This window comes from Cavia porcellus, unplaced genomic scaffold, assembly GCF_034190915.1.
Source record: "Cavia porcellus strain 051 isolate PalLab524CR breed Dunkin Hartley unplaced genomic scaffold, mCavPor4.1 scaffold_22, whole genome shotgun sequence".
Lineage (NCBI taxonomy): Eukaryota > Metazoa > Chordata > Mammalia > Rodentia > Caviidae > Cavia > Cavia porcellus.
The window spans coordinates 11,432,688-11,452,173 of NW_026947505.1; the positions used below are offsets into that span (position 1 = coordinate 11,432,688).

The 19,486-nt window shown below is 39.6% G+C and overlaps 1 protein-coding gene across 10 annotated transcripts in view; it reads left to right on the forward strand.

Moving 5' to 3' along the window:
* Utrn (utrophin) overlaps nt 1-19,486 on the forward strand; it is a 502,327-nt gene that overhangs the window by 375,769 nt on the left and 107,072 nt on the right. For all 10 annotated transcript variants that reach the window (XM_023563244.2, XM_063233434.1, XM_063233436.1 and 7 more), the window contains one exon: nt 6,955-7,084. In XM_023563244.2, the coding sequence (XP_023419012.2) occupies nt 6,955-7,084 (130 nt within the window). The remainder of the gene's footprint in view (nt 1-6,954; nt 7,085-19,486) is intronic.

The window sequence follows — 19,486 nt, forward strand, 5'->3', positions numbered from 1 at the left end:
CAGCTATTTGGTAGAACAGTGTCTTGGTCCATTTTCTGTTGCTGTTCAAGAGTACTCAAGACTGGTAATTTATAAAGAAATATGGTATAATCAGCTCTTAGTTCTGGGGCAAGGAAGTTGACAATCAGGTGACTGCATCCGATGAGGGCCTCAGCCTGTGTCAGCTCATGGAGGAAGCAGAAAGCCATGTGAGTGTGTGTGAGAGCCAAGGAGCTGACCTCTTTAGAGCACCTGGCCCTTGTAAGAATGAAGCCATTTAGGTGGGAACTAATCCAGTCTTGAAGGAAAGACACTCATCTCTCTTAAAGGTCTCATCTCCCAACGCTGTTACATTGGCAACTACGTTTCAGCAAGAGTTTTTTGGGGGCCAAGTGCGTCAGAACAATAGCAATAAAGCTGGGTGACTTTGTGACAGGTTGTCACACAAGCACATTGTTAGCTGAGCATCCAGCTGTGAGTAGTAAAGTTAGTGGATGTCTGCTACATAAAGAAGCCAATAGCTGCTCGGTGCCTCTCCAGTCAACTGCAACTCTTTCTCCTCTAGCTTTTGGTATTAAAACATTTTTATAAAAGCAGTAACCCTTTCCTTCACCCCATCAACTCTTAACAGCACCATGTCCAAGCTGGACACTCTTAGATCTGCTTCAGGGTCTTTGCACTTTCTGTTCCTTCTGCCAAGAATGCCTCTTTCGCAGGATCTTTAGGTGTTTAGGTCTTTTTTTTTTTTCCCACATCATTGTCTTCCTTACCTTACCAACCTTAAGTCATCCTCTCCTTTTCGCTTTTCCTGTGTAGAATGTTATAATAATGAATCATGTCTCCCAGGATCCAAACTCTTGTACAGAGGGACACCATGGCTCCTCTAACTGACAGAACATATTTCTCCATTCTCTTGAGTTTTACAACTTACGTCAAGAAATAGAATGTGACAGAGATGTTGCACAAACTTGAGAGCAACACTGTCCAAGTTGTTCTCCTTAGCCACAGGTGACGATTTAGATTGTAATTTAAATCACAATTAAGTTTCTGAGTTCTGCTTGCCACACGTCAAGTGTCAAGTGACCACATATAATCATGGTTCCCCCTTGGATAGGATCGTTTTGGAACCTTTCTGTGGTTGTGGAGGATTGTTTAACAGAGCTGTTCTAGAGCCTGTGACTTAATGAGATCCAGTAGGAACAGGAACCACTGTGCTTTGCAGAAACGCAGTCCAGCCTGCTGGTCAAATAGGGACTGTGTATCTAAATGGAAACCAGTGGCTCCAGCCAGTAGACAGCGATAATTTCAGCCCTGTGGAGGAGGCCACCTTTCCAGACTCACAAGTTATCCTCCAACCCCATTCAAGCTGCAGCCTCAGGAGTATCCCAGGTGGCCCCAGAAGAAGAACCGATCAACCCATCCAATCATGAAAAATCAATGGCTTTGAGTCATTACCTTGTAATATGTTTGATACGTGGTAGTGATACACATACTAGTTCTACTAACTGACTTTAGTTTTGAAACAATGCCCTCTTGAACTAGTTTCTGAGTTATAGTATGGGGAAAAGGGAGAAGCCCATAACACCCCTGCTGTGAGATTAGTTTCATGTTGATCTAGGGAGGGAAAAGATAATTTTCTAGTAACAAAGTATATACTAGAAGTGGGCCAAAATAATTCAGCTAGGTGACAGATAATAGGAGAAAACTGTAACAAAACAGTATTATAAGTAGTTTGCAAGGTAGATAGCTCGAATAATAGAGAACCCACCAGAGTCCATTAATTATTTTGATTGATGGATGGTAAACAGGATTGGTGTGCTTTCTGTATTTTGCTGTGCTATACTTTGGAATGGTACATAGTTGTATTTAATTCTGAAAGCATTCCTTCCTTTATTTGTTTTACCCAAGTATGCATGAGGTGCTTTCTGTATTTGTCTGTGCAGGCTCTAGAGAGGATTTCAAATGATTTAGACCTGAGCCTTACCCTCCGTGAGGTGTGTGGCCACAATATGTCAGGACAAGGTGTCTTAGAGGAAGCCGGAAGCCAAGTGGGAACAGACATCTTATTACTGAACATTTTCCACATGGAGGATTGTCTTACTTTGTAAATGTGTGAAGATAAAAATTCGAAAAGCAAAAAATTACCTGGAAGATTTTGAGAGTTTTTTTTTCCTGTAGTAGAAAAACAACATTATTTTTTGCTTTAACAACATGGGCACGTTGGCAAACATCTATAATCCCAACAATCTGGAAGGTTGAGACAGGAAGACTGCAAGTTCAAGTTCAACCTGGGCAAAGTAGTGACTCACTGAGACCTTCTCTGGAATTTACAGACAAGGGCTTGGGGAGTAGCTTAGTGTGAGGGGCTGGGTTCAGTCCTTAGTACTGCCAAACAAGGAAAAGGAATGACTTTACCGAGATATTATACAGTTACAGAATTCAGCACTCTAACATATACATGTCAGTGGCTTGTCAGTGTGTTTATAGACTTGTGAACCATCATCATCATCATCATCATTAGGTTGAACATTCCCTTTACCTGCAGACAAAGGCCCATATCCAGGAGGAGATCGTCTCCATTTCCCAAACCCCCAAACCTATGGAACCACTATCCTCTTTCTCTCTCAATAGGCACGCCTGTTTGGACATTCCATAGTAATGGAATCCCATATTGTTGGCTTTTGTGTGTGGCTTCTTTCATTGAAAATGTTCTTGCCATCATCTATGTTTAGCATTTATCAGTATTCCATTTGCCTTCACTGCTGAGTGAGATTCCATTTTGTACATAGACCACATTTGGTTTATATCTCCATTTACCAATGAATGGACATTTGGGTGTGCCCAAATTTTGGCTGTTATAAAATGATCCTACTGTGTTTGTGTGTTTGTATGTGGGTAGATATTTTTAGTTAGCTTCTATATATACCTAGGGATGCATTTGCCTGTTCGTAGAGGAACTCTTTCACATTTTGAGGAGCTGCCAAATTATTTTCCAATTGGCCTCCCCATTTAATATTCCCACCGACAATGCACAAGGTCCCGGTTTCTCCACGGCCCTCCCTCCCACTGCTTGTTATTGTCTGGAAACAGGACTGTTTTTGATGAAAATATAAAGTAATTAAAATAGAAAAATGTCCAATTAGATTATGTTGGATTCATTAGCGATAGCCCATATGCAAGTCACGTGACCCCAGAGTATAAAACTGAATACCACTTTGTAGCTTTGTATACAAAACACCTCACTGCAGTCTAATTACCTTATCATTAATGTTCACCAGGTGGTTGGGAAATTCGGTCTCTCTTTTATGTCTAATCGCGAGGCAAAGGGTGGCGAAACGATTATGTGTGTAATGCTGTTGAAAGATAAATCCACTTTTGACATGCAATTAAATGTAATTAAAATAGGACAAATTGAGCAACAAAATTAAATTTGCGAGGCTCAGTATAAAGAGATATGATTAGATGTACGCTGTTTTCTAGGATTTTAGGTGGTGAGTTCCCATCAGGGGTAGCGCCCCGGCCTTTCCGTTGACTTGGCGTGGTCTGGACCTGCCTGCTTGCAGCTGCTTTGCCTTCTTGCACCTGCATATCAGGGTTTAGGGGACTCCCCAGTTAGCAGCTGTTCAGAGAACATTGTTTTGTGCAGTGCTGGAGTTTAATGTGATCAGGAAGGAAAATAGTCTTGTGGAGCTTTCTCAGAGATAGACTTGTTCCTTATGAACCTAGGGGACCTGGCAGTGATATTATAAAAGCAAAACTGTAATTCCAAAGGTCACCCCCAACCTAATGGTCCAGGTCTTCTGTGGCTTCCCATCACCCACTGTGTGCCAAGTGTCACATGCAGAGGCCAAACCATGACCTGTCCTCTGCCTGCGTCATGAGCCTCAGCTGCTGGCGCTTACAGGTATCAAGCCCCCCAGTGTGCACACTGGGATTCCCCCTCCTTCCCCAGAGTGTTGTCTTGTTTCCTCTGGTGGGAGAACACTTCATCTCTGCAAGACTGCATTTAGGCCCCACCTCCATTGGGAAGCATTTCATGAGCCCCCCAAAGGCTTTGCTGCTCCCAGACATAACACTGAACTGCACGCTTTGTTTACTGCAACAAAAAGAGCAGAAAAAGTCCCGGAGCTTGGATCTGAGAAAGATAGAGAATGAACAGTCACGACAGCAACTGGGTATCTGCCTTGCTGAGTGCAGGTGGAGGTCTGGAAAACACAGAGATAGTTAAGCAGAATAACGAGATGGAGACTGTTGGGGTGAGGAGGTGAGGGTCAGTGCATGCTTCCTTGACCAGTACAAGCGGGTGGAGCTCACTCAGAAGGCCTACACGGGGTGAGGAAACGGAGACTGTGATGGGAAAATCTGGGCCGAGAAGGGAATTGCTGCCTTGTGAGAGCGTCCAAATTAGACTGATAGAATTCCAGCGTAAAGGGGAATTGATGGTTTAGTTTTCTAAATACCCTTCCTGTAGACAAATGTGCATTTCCATTTGGATTTTTGAAATTCTAAAAATGACCCCAGGACAGAGCTTCTTTCCCTTCGTCCCTCTCTTATCCCCCTCCAACACATTACTTTGTGGACTGTTAGTAACCCAGACCTTCCGGTCAGGAATCCTGTACCAGCGAGGTTCGGTGGACACGGAATCTCCTGGAGTCACCCAGTGAAATATGTGCTCCCTCCGCGTTCTCCTACTTCAACAGGACCAAACCGCCTGCATTTCCTTCTCCAGATTACATTTCTTTGTGTTTCATTGTCTCCCAATTTTCAGTTTCCTTCCACTTCGTTACCTGTGAGTGTGCCAGGTCTCTAAGTGCTGTTTGTGGGTTCTTCGCCCTGTTGGATAAGCCAGAGCACAGAGGTGTTGTTCTAATGCTGCTTCCTGCTCTTCAGCAGCTTGCATTTAAGTGGGTGAATTCCTGGTCCTTCCCTTCCCAGTAAAGAACTCTAGCCAAACCCTTTAGGAGTCTTTATTACTTTGCACTAAGTGGTTAGGTTTGGGTTTACCCTTGACCATGAAAATAATAACTTGGCTGTAATACCCACTTGTTTTTCACAGCTCTTTTTTAAGCAACCTGGTTTTTTCCTATACCATTATTTTATATTTCCAGTGGTCTTGGAAGTGAATACTTGACATATTTTGATTCCTCTAGTGCCTCTTCCTCTAACAATACAATGAGCTTAGTTAAAATAATTGTCGCAATACCTGTAAATGTGTATGTATATTTCTGGGTTTAAAATGTAACTTTTCCAGTTGTCTTATGCCTCTTGAATTTCTATATGTTGGAAATTTTATCTTTATTTTTGCGTTGCTAAGGATCGAATCCAAGGTATCATGTATATACAACCCCGTGTATCAGAAAATTTAAATTCCAGGAGGTAATCTTTTTTGTTTCCTAGAGTGTCACACATAGAATTTCCCAAGCTGTGTTTCTTAAATAGGAACTAGTGGAGGCATGGTCCCTATTCTCTCTCAGCATAGTCACACCATGCTGATTGATATAATTAATTGATGTAAAGATTTCATTGACTTGCGGTACCTTCTGAGGCATCTTTTGGTTTTAGAGATGCTAGAAAGGACATAATCACCATGTTTGATGACTTTAGAGAAAGTTTATTTCATTCTATACAGTGTGCTATAGTTATCATAGGTTATGGATGATTTTGTTCACTTTTATTCTATTGAATTTTTAATCAAGGCAATAATTGCATATACTTTAAAAGTCAAATGCTGTAATATTTACAGTGCTTATCACACAAGGTAGCATCCTGCCCTCACCCTCTCACTGCTCCTTGCTAGCGCATCTCACCTCTCTTTACCTGTCTCCTTCAGCTTCACACTAGTGTTTTTCTGATTATTCTGATTTTTCTCAATTCTTTTATTTTATTGATTGTGTAAGAAGATTTAGCCTGCAAATAGCCTGTCATCCTAACATAGGTCACATGCTGTTAAAAGTCATGTTCAGGAAGAAAGATTACACTGACTCTGAAAGACTGGAGTGCAGTATTTTAGAAAATTATACTTCCAACAATTCATATAGTGAATTTCCAAGGAAATGCACTAAAAATAAATACTAGAACCAGAGATGTGGATGTGCATAATATTAAGAGAATAACAATTTCAAAAACAATTTTGATTTAGTTACAGAGTTAAAATTACACATGAAGAATCTTCATTTACTCGTATTTTGCAGTAGTCCCTGAAAATGTTTTGTTTTCAAACCCTGGGCCATTAGTGTCTTAATCACCAAACATTTTAGGGAAGAGGTGAAAGTTTAGCTCTACTTAAATGAATAAATGTACTAAAGACAAGCTGTTCTGAGAATCATAATTTATATGAAAAAAATCACAAGGGAAAAATAGTAATTGCCTCAGCAGGAGAGATGGAACATATTTTAAGATAATTGGAGAGTTTCAGTTATGTGTTCTCTTTGGTTTAGTTTTGATTTCATGTACTTTAATTTTTTTCTTAGTGTATTCCAAAGAGTGTAAAACACTTCTGAAGATCTCATTTCTACTTGTGAAATTGCCTTCTTCAGTTCCATTGGATGCAATTTTTTGTCACTCTTACAAGAAAAAAGTGTCTTAGAGCAGACTATTGTGTTTCAGAGATCTGACAGTAGTGGAAACTTTAAAAGTACATTGTGTTTAAGTTCAAATGCACTGTAGCGATTTCCTTAGGTGCATATTTTAACGTTTTAGTCTTTCCTTCTTTCATTTCCTTTTTTTCTTCTTCCTTCTTTCCTTCTTTAACATTTAATTTCTACAGGAACTGCCTTTTTTCTTTTACTCATATTTTTCATCATTCTTATCTGAGTAATCTACATTTTCACTGACAACTTAGCGTAAACGCTGGTTATTAATCATCTTTTGACAGGAATGGTTAGAGGACGTCTAACTGAAGCTGTTCTTTTATTTACTGAACACATGCAGTTAAATTCAACTTCTGTTTTTTTTTTTTTTTTTTTTTTTGCAAAGGCTCTGAGACGTGAGTTAAAGGAGAAAGAATATTCTGTCCAGAATGCTGTAGACCAAGCTCGAGTATTCCTGGCTGATCAGCTTATTGAGGCCCCTGAAGAACCACGAAGAAACCTACAATCAAAAACAGGTGAGACTGGTTTCTTTAATGCATCATAAAAAACACATGTTAGGTGTTTAGTTTTAACATCATTCAAAATCTAATATTTCAGACTTTTTTCTAAGTATTTCATCAAATATGTCATTATTCAACAAATACCTAGATCCTTAAAATCAGGAAATAAAATTGTGGCATTATTTAAAAAGGAAATTAACTGCAGAAAAAATGAATTCATGTAAAAAGCGTACTGTGACTATACAAGAATAAGGAAATTAACTGCAGAAAAAATGAATTCATGTAAAAAGCGTACTGTAACTATACAAGAATAACTTTTAAGAAATAAAATGTGCATTTCTCCATTATATAAAAATGTATGTATCCCTGTACAGTAAGACGAGTTAGTTAATAAACAGTTGCAGGTAAAATAATTTATTAATATGCAAGAGTAAATATGTAACTATTTCAACACTTATAGAATGAGGTTTTTTTTTTTTTTTTTTCTGTACCAGAGATTGAACTTACGACCTTGTGCTTTCCAGGCAGGTGCTTATGCCACTAAGCTACATCCCCAGCTAGAGTGAGGTTTTTTAAACTTCTGTTTACAAAGTCAGTAAGAGTAATTCAGTCTTTTTTTTATAGAGCATTAAACTAAAAAATAAGCCATAGTACTTAGGTGTCTTTGTTTAAAATTGAGTCAGGAGATAGTACAGTAGCAAATACCAATCTGTCATAGTGTAAATTCAGGAGATAATTTGTAGTAAGTTTTGGAACCAATATATATCTCTGTTATGATTTTTTCCACTGTTGACAATAAATGCATCCTGGTGTATTGGAGGCATGCAATTCAACACATTTTTCTATGCTTCCCATCACACAGCAGAAGCCATCCTGAAAGAGTGCTCTGTGCTGTGTTCAGCAGTGCGGATCACAAGGACCTGCCCCTTGTAAGGGCAGCAGAGCTGGGAAAGGCTCGCATGACTGGGCCAGCACTGCCCAGACACTTGGAAGGTACCCTGTGTGCTGTGAAACTTCTTCCCAGAAGGGACTTTCAGTCAGATACATTTCCTGTGGAGTCCTGATTTGCTGTAGCCTTTGATCCTGTTTTTGTGTGTTGTACATATACAGAGTGTGTGTGCGCACATGTGTACACACACACATACACACAGCACATGTAGGTCTTTTCTTACATAACTTTTTATTTCCTGCTAATGGTTTCATGGTGTCTCCAGGCATCCTGCTGGAAGTTTAAGTCATTGTTGAGTCTCCCATTTTCATCAAACCTCATGGTATGCCATTCACTCAGGACTGTTATTTATATCGTGGAAGAATTATTCCTTCTCAGTATAGTTGGCCCTTCATTTCTTGGGTTCTATATGTCTGGATTCCAGTGACTCTGAACTGAGATGATTTGGAAAGAAACAAAACATGTTCGTCTGTACAGATTGTGTATCACTTCTCAGCATTTTATCTAAGATTAAGTGTGTACAGTACTATGCAGAAATTTTCCCTGCCATTATTTCTGGTACAATAGAGTATAATAACTATTTTTGTAGGATTTATGTTGAATTACATGTTATAAGTAGTCTAGAGATGATTTAAAGTATGTATGAGACTAAATGTAGGTTATATGCAAAGATGAAGTCATTCATATAAGGGGCTTGAGTATCTATTTTAGGGGATCTGTGGGGTACCCTAGAACCAATACCTTGTGAATAAGAAGACATAATTGTATTCTTCCATGTGAATGATTTAGGCCCTTATACATATATAAACACAACATACACCCAAATGTGTACCTCACTGTACTGTGATTTCCAGACTCTCAGCCTTTTATGTAGCATTTTGGAAGAATGTTAGCCGGAATCACTTGCTGGATTTGGTAGCACTTTTAACATCACAGGTTTCCGTCCCTGTATGTAACGTGTATTTGCTCATCGGTTGTCTCTATCTGCTTTAGCCTGTTCCTGACAATCAGTGAGTCTTGCCATAAAATCAAATCATATTCCTCTCCTGTAATTCATGGCACTAGCATGATGTTTAAACATCTTTGTAATCATAGCCCCCCCCCTGGGTTTTCAAATCTGTTTTTCCCTACCACTTTCACAATTCCATAATCAATGTATGCTACCTACTTCCTTGCATGATTTTAGATCTGTCTTCTCATAGCTGTGCACCTTTCTCTTCTCGTCTCATCTCTTTTCTTTCTTTCTTTCTTTCTTTCTTTCTTTCTTTTTTCTTCTTTCTTTCTTTCTTCCTTTCTTTCTTTATTTTTTTTTCTTTCTTTCTTTCTTTCTTTCTTTCTTTCTTTCTTTCTTTCTTTCTTTCTTTCTCCTGAAGTAACATTTTAAAGACTACTTATATCTTTAACAAAAAACGTTAGACTGGATAAAATCCTTCGAGATGAACTAGTCCAGATATGCTCACTTTACAGAGAAGAAACCTGCGGTCCACTGAACAGACATTACCTAATAAATCCCCAACACAAGCTACTTTTATTTCTGTTGACTTGTTAAAAGTGCTCTGATTTGGCCTGAGTTGAGGAATCTAGTTTCAACAGTGTTATGTCCTATATATGCTTTGGAAATATCCGGCACACGATAAATGTTTGAAGAACAATACATAATTACTTGTATAAGTGGGTAGTTTAAAAAAAGTTGTTTTTATTTACTATTCTAACTTTTCACACAAAGTTGCATCTACTACAGGGATATTTTTGAGCTAAACAATCATTCCTCATCACCACTACCATGAAATTTAAAAACAAAGAAAATGAGCCCAAATTGTAGAGCGTTCTTTGTAAGGGGTAAACTCAACAGCTGTTGATTTTCCTCGTACCCTTGAGCCTATAATGTGTAGCTGTGCATGGGAGAAAGTGATGTGCCAAGCAGTAGGGAGGGTAATGGATTACTGACTTTTAAGATGAAGCGAAAAGCAAATCTCAGTTATTCGAGAATAAGTGACAAGCATTGTGTAGTCCTGTGTCTGTCAGCAAACTCCATCCTTCTTTCCACCTGCATCTAATTTCCCAGCAGTCTTCACGCCTTGCTGTAGCTTCTCTGCTGTTCAGACCAAAAGCCATTGGCTCTTTTGTTCTTTTATCACTCACATCCATTTCATCATTACATCATTCAAAATATATCAGAATCTGATCCTTTACCGTCACTGGCACCACTAGCACCTGGTCTCGGCCACCATCACTTGTCACTCTGAGGACTGCAGTTTCCTGCTGCTCATCTTCCTGCTCTGCCCTGGCCCCTTGTAAGTAAGTGGCCATGCAGCAACCAGAAGGAGCATTTGGAAATCCAAGCCACAGTTGATCCCTACTGTGTCACCAGTCTGAGACTCCTCTTCTGATTCAGAGATGTCTGACTCGGATGGCTGATGGCTGGCTCCATGTCCTGTCTCTGACCTGGTCCCATTCTTTCTCCTGCAATAAGAACCATCTTGCTGTTCCCTGAACGGCTCAGCTGTCCTCACATCTGTAAGCCTCTGCCTTCCCTCCCCTCTGCCTGGGTGGCTGCACCCTCCCGGTGCCTGTATGTGTGGCTCCTTCCTCATCAAGGTCTTCCACAGCATTCTCATCTTCCCTCAGGTTTGTTTGCCAAAATATCACAGATTTTACCTGTTTATCATATGATTATTTCTTGCCCTCCCATAAGTTCTGTGAAGACCAAGATTTGGTTTTTCCCTTCCATAGTTTTGAATGTGTAGAGCACTTTCTGACACATAGTGAGGCTTATTCATTGAATGGATGTATTTGTCATCTGAGCATTGCCAGGAATGGATAAAGAAGTACAAGACACATTTGCGGTCGGTTGAGTTTAGTTGGAGATCAAAAATAGCAGAAAGATGAGAAAGCGAACAGTGAAACCTGCATAGTCAGGTGCTTGCTTGGCCGTGCATCCCATAAGAGAAGGACTTGGAGGGTCAAAGTAGACAGTGTCACAGGAGCTTGGGAGGGCCCTGTCCCCTGCATGGCCATCCTTCCTCTCCAAAGGGTCCTCTGCAGAGAACTCAGCCAGTAGTGGGCGTCTCTGTGTAAGGATGAGAGGTCCAGCCAGAAGGTGAAAAGCTTTTGCCTGGATAGCAACTGGGGACAGGAGTGTGTGTGTGTGTGTGTGTGTGTGTGTGTGTGTGTGTGTGTGTGAGAGAGAGAGAGAGAGAGAGAGAGAGAGAGAGAGAGAGAAAGAGAGAGAGAGAGAGTCCTTCAAAAGACAGGGACCAAGAAAAGCACACTGAACATTTCTACTTCATATTGCAAGAAAGAAGATTCTAATACAATTTTCTTTTAAATTTGGATGAAAAATTTGAAATTCTCTTACATTACCATACTCAATTTAAAGTCTTTTTCCTTCTGATGTTTTTGTCTCCTTGCTTCTCTAGACTTTACAGAGAAAGTCAGTAGAACAAAAGGTCATCATCTCACTGATGCTTCCCTTTGCTGTAGATTCTTCTTAGTGGTCAGTAATTGAAAGGTTAAAAAGATAATCGCCTTTTGAGGTCTTAGTTTGCGATGACATTCAGGATACTTCTAAGCATCAGCTTTTGATAACACATCTGGTAGAGGAGAGAAGAAGAGTTCTGTCAGTTTAACTTTATGTATTCTTTTGTTTTGTTTTTCGATTAGCAATTTTCATACTCTCTTGATATTATTTCTGTAATGCTGGCTGATTTTACCTGCTGTTAAAAGTAAATGGAGGAAAATTACCCATAATGGCTTTTACACTTTTGTTGTTTACCATGACTTACGTACAGCTGCTTTCAGAAATAGAGAACATTTGAGCATTAGTTATCCTGACTGACACTGAAGTACTCAATGTGGGAGACATTAGTGCTGGAAGAAATTTTACTATTTTTTTCAGTATTTTTTAATAAGCACTTTTTGAATATGTTATGTGTACCATGCCCTCAGGCACCAACATGGATCCATCTCTTTATTTTTAGCTCCAGAGAATACTTTTCTCTATCATTTTCTCTTTAATGCCTTGTTTTCTTCCTAGCTCATTTTTATATGAGCATTGTTTTAGGGTAGTATTTTTTTTTAATATTTAAAAACCAATGCTTATATTACCACTCTCCATTAGGCCTTTTGCATCTTTTGCTGGGCATCCTTCATTACTTTTGTAATTGCTCTTTCTCTGTGAATGTAGGTGCTAGAAACATATTGCAGAAGCAGAGCACGGGTTTAAAAGCCCTCTGTACCGGCCAGAGCAAGATCCAGGTTCCTTCCCCTGTCATAAGTGCTACCTAGTGATGTGGCCTCAGGTTTTCTGTCTGGCCCTTGCCATCCCTCTCTGGACTCCGTATTTGATGTCTCCACCAAACATCTTCTGGAGGTCTTCAGTAATTCTCTGCCTTGCCTTTATCCTGCTGCCCATCCTGGCTTTTCTGCCTGTAGGTTCTTCTTACCTTATTTCCATCTTTCCCTTCCCAGCTCAGCTCAGGCTTTGTATATTCTCGGGCATGTTCCCTGTCTGAACACTTTTCCAGGATTCCCTGGGCTGTGTTGTTTCTGTCTCTGTGTATGTCTCTGTGTCTGTCTGTCTGTCTGTCTCTGTCTGTAACTTCGCTCTTTTCTAGTTGCTTAGTGACCAGTCCTATTTGTTAGAGATCCGAGGGTGAAAAATGCGTGGAGCACCCAGGTAGACACGATCTGGAAAAGACCGAGCAGACCCTGCCCTGGGCTCCCAGGCAAGCTGCTGAGGTCCTCTCCACGCCGTGTGAAGCCAACTTCAGGCAGTGCTGTAACTCATTGGAGCTAATGCCTATAGAATTAGGGTTAGTAAGCAAAATGGGAAATGAAGAGGCAGATAGAGAAATGACGCTGACAATCTGACAGAAAGAAGGAGAAAGGCTACTTACAGAGGAGATATTTGGGCAAGTTGGTGTAGTCTGTGAAGCTTTTTACAATACAAGAAAAGCTGAAATTCAGAATTATAGTTTATTTTTTGAAGATTATAAATTGCTTAAGAGAAGGTATAGAAATTTATGACATTTTAATAAATTCCAGAACGATAACTTTAAGAAAATAAGACTAAGTGTATCTGTCTGAAAAACTGAGCTATTAGAGTAAATGTATTCTGCTTGTAAATGATTAAGTAAATGTGATTTTTTAACCGAACTAAAATTGCTTGAATAATTACAGAAATTTTACAGAGTTTACAACTTTGTCAGTAGTTCCTTTATCTTGTTTAGAAGTATAGAAATAATTAGTTTAATTTAATCAGTATTATGTCAATAAGTAATTTTCCCTAGTAATGCTGTTGAATTGTTTTTATTTGATTGTAATTACTCAGTCTGCTTTAAAAAAAAAAAAGGAATACGATGAAACAACTCTCTCTTGATTTTATTGTTGTTTCTGTCTTTTAAAACACTGTCAGATTCATTCTCTGAAGTATCTCAATGAGTTAGACATCATAAGGTATGATTTAAAAAAATACCAACACAAGGACGAGAAAATACCTCAGTGCTGCCCAGGATCACCCGGCTATGGAAGGGCAGAGGCAGGGACAGAGCACCAAGCCTGTGCCCCAAGGTTTGACTGGCTTTCAGCCTCATCGCTTTAATTTCTCTCTCCATGACCTTTGTGCCCCTTCTTGACCCCCAGTGTCTGAGTTGCTTATCCTTGCGTACATAATGATTGGTTTCTCATCTTGAGTGCTGATTGCCCTTGCTGTTATCAGCTCCAGATCTGAATTCCCATGCAAACCACTGACCTCATTACAAAGCTGCATGAGACACTGTGAGACTCAGAGCCACTGGTGGCCTCAGACACTCCTTGCACCCCAGCCTCTGGAGGTGGACGTGTGCCCCTCCCCCACTCCCCGCTCTTGCCTGAACTTCATCAGGTGGAAGGTCACATCTGCACAGGGTGCTCAGGCTTCCATCTTCACCCCTCACTCCTGCCACGCACAGGTGCTGGAGCAGGCAGTGAGCAGAGATGCACAAGCCCCGCCCCACCCCAAGCCCAATGCACGTATTTTATGATTTGAGCTTATGTATCAGTCACCAACTAAAGCTGCTGTTGACTTTATGGAATAGTCTACCTCCAAAAATGTGTTTAAGTTTCTTCCTTACATGTATGTATATATGTGTGTGATCAAAAATGCAGTGAATATTTCAATTTCAAAAAGTTATTACAGTAACAGATGCATTGCCATTCATTCCCCTTCAAAATCCTCTTCCTCACTTTGAACACACTTAGCCCATCATGCTTGCCGCATTCTGAAACAGTTTTGGAAGGCCTCCTCTTTGAGTGTTTTTGTGCCACCATGGCTGCCTGGATGTTGTGAATCCATTCAAAATGTTTGCCTTTTGTGGTCATTTGGACTTTGGAGAACCAGATGATGCCTGACCTGTCCAACAAGATGGAGAGGACACATAGTAATGTTATTACGAACCTTGTTTTTTCGTGGATAGTGCTGGGCAGTAGCATTCACTGATGTTTTGATTTAAAAAAAAAAACTCATGAAAGAGGACTTCCAGATTTGCTTCAGAAGATGATAAGAATGATGGGATGGGTGTGTTTGAAGTAAAGGAGAATATTTTAAAGGGGATTGATGGAACTGTGTCTTTCACTGTAATACATTTTTTAAAACTTAAAGCATTCACATATATTTAAATCACACCTTATATATAGTAGACTCGAAACATTGAATGTGGAAGAACCACGGTGGTCAGAGGTTAGATGGTATATATGCATGATGTTAATTTGGAGATATAGTTATAGATATAGATATATATACCTGCATATTTCATTGGTGCCACCCAGTGCATGTGTGTGTGTGTGTATGAAAAACTTACATAAGGAAAAATTCTTCTACTGTTGATTTTTTAAAGATTAATAATAAACAATTGGGACTGGAAGTGTAGCAGCCCACAACACTGCTACAGGGCAGTGTCTTTCCCCAGTACTACCAAAAAATAAAATCATACTGTTATTATTAATTAATTAATTAATTAATTTTGGTACCGGGAATTGAACTTACAACCTTGCATTTGCCAGGCAGGCACTATGCCACTGAGCTGTATCCCCAGCTGAAATCATATTATTTTGTTCATTAGTTTTCCTATGATACAACAACAGTTATTTTTATTAGTTATTTGAATGTCATTTCTGCTTCTGTCTGGTACAGTTGTTTAGCATAATTGAAATGATATTTAATTAATAGTTGTACTAAAAACATGAGGTAATTAATTTAGTGTTTGTACATATATAGTTGTACATATGTATATATATATACATACACAACTTTAAGTAGTATATTAGTATTAACAGTTAATAAACAGCTTTTCAGTTAAAAATACAGGATTTATGTTTTTTCTTTGATCTTTTGGTTATCTGCGTTAGTAGCATTTAATCTTTTAACTCAGGCTATGCTGTTTTCTTTTGATAAATGTTTCATATTTTAGAGAGCCAAGTATTGGGAATATTTCTCTTTTAGTGAAATTGCATATATTTTATAACATAACAAAGAAGCGATAGATGACGTTTTTCAGTTGCTTATTTTATGCCAGTATTAGCAAATGTGTGCAAATAAAATTTCATGATTATTATGAATGAAGACATAAAATTATCATGTAGTTTAATAGAAGTTTTATACCAATTCTCAGTCTGACTTAGGGTTACATTATTTCCTTCTGTCTAATAAAATAAGGCCAGATGACGCATTACCTCACAAAAGTAATTACACTGGTAAAACTAACAGGTGTTTTCCCCAAGGGTTTCCCCGTAACAGTTTGATCAGTTAGAACCCCACTCATAGCAAATAGCGAAGCTCATGCGCCCACACACGTGGGGCAATGAATTGGTACCACAGCCAAGCCACCTTCACTGGAGGGACACAGCTGGCTTCAGGGCTGGAACACCACCCTTAATGTCTCACTCTGCCTCTCTCCGCAAGTGTGGATTTCTTTGGGTTTTGTCTGACCTTATTTTACAACCTCATGTCAGGAAGAGATAGAGGGCCCATCTCTGAGGTTGATTGGATTTGAGGAACAGATCCTGGGGCTTCTGGGATTGAGAGAACCCTTTATCTGTGTCTGATGGAAGAACAATTTATTTCCATAGAAGAAGAGGTAAGTGAGAAATGTTAGTACACAAATGGCCACAACAAGCAACATTTTAATCAGAGGTGACAGGGTTTTAGGTACTGTGCCAAGTATCTCATGTACCGTGTTTTGCATAATAATACTCGTAACACCTGAGACATGGGTACTGTTACCATTTGACAGATGAGGAAACCGAGGAGAGTGTGAGAGGTTTAGAGGTCTGCTGCCCCCTCCCTCGTGAGAGAGCTGAAATATGAACCAAGCCTTGTGGCCCTAAACTCGACACTCTCACCACCGTAGTGTCCTACCTTTAACTACCTACCTGTCACCCATATTTCTAGTCAATAGAAATCACACTTTATTTTCTACATTCTTTTACATTAAAGAAATACATGTGACGAAGAAGTATGTTCTCTACTTCTCCCTACACTGCTGTTTTTTCAGTACTAAAATGCCACATTGCTTAGCAGAATCACACGCCAGCTCACTCATCTGCTACCGCTGAGGGACAAGGTGTTCCAGCAATGTTAGACTTTCTCTTTTTAATTTTCACAGAAGAACTTAAAGTACACATAATTGCTTTCAGGCTTGCAGACCACAGCCATAATTTAATTAGCTTCTCAAGTCTAAATTACATTAGTAAAGTTGTAATGCTTGAAAAAGCACAGAAAAGTATGTTACTTTCTTTCCCAGTGTGCTTAACTACAAAGTAATAATGTGATCCTTTCCAAATTAATGCTGTGTAATATCTATTGGATACAGTGAACCCAGCCTCCAAACTTTTCTGAAATATGGGTCAGCTGAGTACTCCTTCTGATTGGGTACAATTTTCAAAAACTTTTTTCATACTGATGTATACTATAGCAGTGAAATCCCATTTAAATTGTAAGAAAATGCTCGGTGGTAACATGGGTTAGTTTGAGGGATGCAGGCTTTCATGTTATTTGTACACCATCTGTTATTTTGTCTAGCCAGTGTTACAACCATTCATAAATCAGCTTTGCCTCATTAAAAGGATGGCAGCAATTTATATGTTTGTATTTTATGATAATCAGCATCTGGAAAGCTACTGTCTGATCTGAACATAAAGGAGAGGAGGATACCAAACTACTCCAATGTAGGAGTGCGGTTATTTATTGTTGCTGCTGTTGTTGCTATTGGTTGGTTCTTAGTAGAGAGTTGCAATCTTTCAAGAATGAATTAGAAGCTCTGCCATTTTTTAAAGGAAGTATAATCCTAGCAAAGACATACGTTTCCCTTAATTAGGCCTTGTTGCTTATTTGGGCAGTACACACATAAAGCTCCCTATCTTTTTTCAGATGAGTGGCTAAGCTTTGGTAGAAAGCTTCTGACTAATGTAGCTTTAGTTACCACTAGCTCCTGTGTTCAGCCAGCAGGCAGTTTGGGGAGAGATCCAAGAAATAAATAACTTTTCCTAAGACTCCTGTCCCCTGATTCTTTAAGGGCAGAATTTCCTTTTCTCTTCTGCTCTCTTTTGTTAAGTAGAAGATGTTGTATGGAGACCTCTCTTCACATAACAGATACTTGAGGAGTGCTCACTACTGCCAGGTGGTAGCCTAGGTAATGAAAATACAGGAGGGAGCAAAACAGATACCCTGGCCCTCCTGAGACTCACATCCCCACTTTCTCCTCCCCTTTTCCTGCTGCCAACCTGCCTATGGTGACCCCTCTGCTGCTATCCAACACAGTAGCTAATTTAAAAGTTAGTTATCACAAAACTGCTTTAACTGTGAGGACATTCAGAAATTGGAAGTCGGCTCTCGGGTTGCTTAGCTGGGCCTCGGTGGTCTGTTTGGAGGCTCTAGCTGTTCTTGCTCTTTCCCCAAGGGGTCCTCTTCCTGCTGTGCCTCTGCTTCTTCCCCAGCTCCTCACTACTCAGTCACTGTGGTCTGTTTTACAGGAAGAGTAAAGCTTGTACATATTTAGAGTCTAGTTCCTGCTCTACTGGCTTTCTGATCAGAAATGCCTTCTATCTCCCTGCTCAGAATGGGATCTGTATTCCTGTCTCCTTGTTCTTTCTTTCTTCCTTTTTTTTTTTAAACTGGGGATCAAACTCATAACCTTGAGCTTGCCAGGCTGGTGCTTATTCCACTGAGTAAATCCCCAGCCCTCTTTCCTTTTTCTTAATAGCTTGCATCTTGGTGTTTGTGGAAGATGCTCCTTGAATTGCTTTACTTTGGAGTTCTTGACCTTCGTTAGCATCTATATTCTGTGCTGTGCATGTCCTCTGTGTGTGTGTGTGTGTGTGTGTGTGTGTGTGTGTGTGTGTGTACTTGTGCTGCAGATTAAACTCAGAGCCTTGCACATGGTGGGCTATACACTCAGCCATGGTATTTGTAAAGGAGCAGAGAAATCACTTGGCTTCACTGATGGATACGTAACATCTTTATGATATTGTTATGAAAAGATTTAAGCTAAACATATAGCAGGTTGATCTAGAGACCTGAGGAGTCTCTTGTCCTTGTCACCCTTGTAATTTATTAGATAAACGTAACTGGAAGTATTAATCAGCTAGTGGCACTTCATGATGTACTTATAATCTGGCCTATGGTGACTGGTTACCATGAGTCATTGTACAGAGTAGGAAATAGGTTGGGCCCTCTGAATACAGAATGAATCATTTCAGGGAGATGGAGTTGATGTTAATTACCTAATTAGGAAATTTGGGAAGAACAGAGGTCCCATTATTGAATGAGAAGCATTTTGGTTATAAAATGATGGGGTGAGGGAGAGAGAGAGAGAGAGACAGAGAGAGAGAGAGAGAGAGAGAGAGAGAGAGAGAGAGAGAGAGAGAGAGAGACAGACAGAAAGAGAGAGAGAGAGAGACAGAGAAGGGGAGGAGTGCGGCAGCAGCCTGTTCTTTCCCTTTAGAGTCTGAAGTTAACCAAGCCAGTCTTTCTTTGTGAAAATCTCCAGCAAGGTCTGAACCTCCCAGAATTAGTGATAAAATGAGAAAAGAAATTTAAGAAAAGAAACCTCTGTTGAGAACTTCCTGTGTTGTGTGCCAGGCATGTGCTAGTAGCTTTATAGGTGTTAAACCTAGGTTGAAAAAGGGGAGGAAGACATCCAAGATTGCCAACTCATTTGTATTAGAAGTGATCTACTCTTCCCTGGCACCAAATTGTCCAGCAGTGAAAATGTTACTTGCAGTTTTTCTTGTTTGTCTTATATTTTCCTTTAATTTTTTAGTGAAAGATAAGACTAAGATTAGGAATACATGGAGAAAGCAAATAGTATGAATAAGATAAGTGAAATTACCATTACAGTGACTTTGTAAGGTTCATCTTTTGCGTTCACAATAAGTAATTATAAATACTTTATATAGATACTGGAAGAAGGAAGAAAAAATAAGTGAAAAGG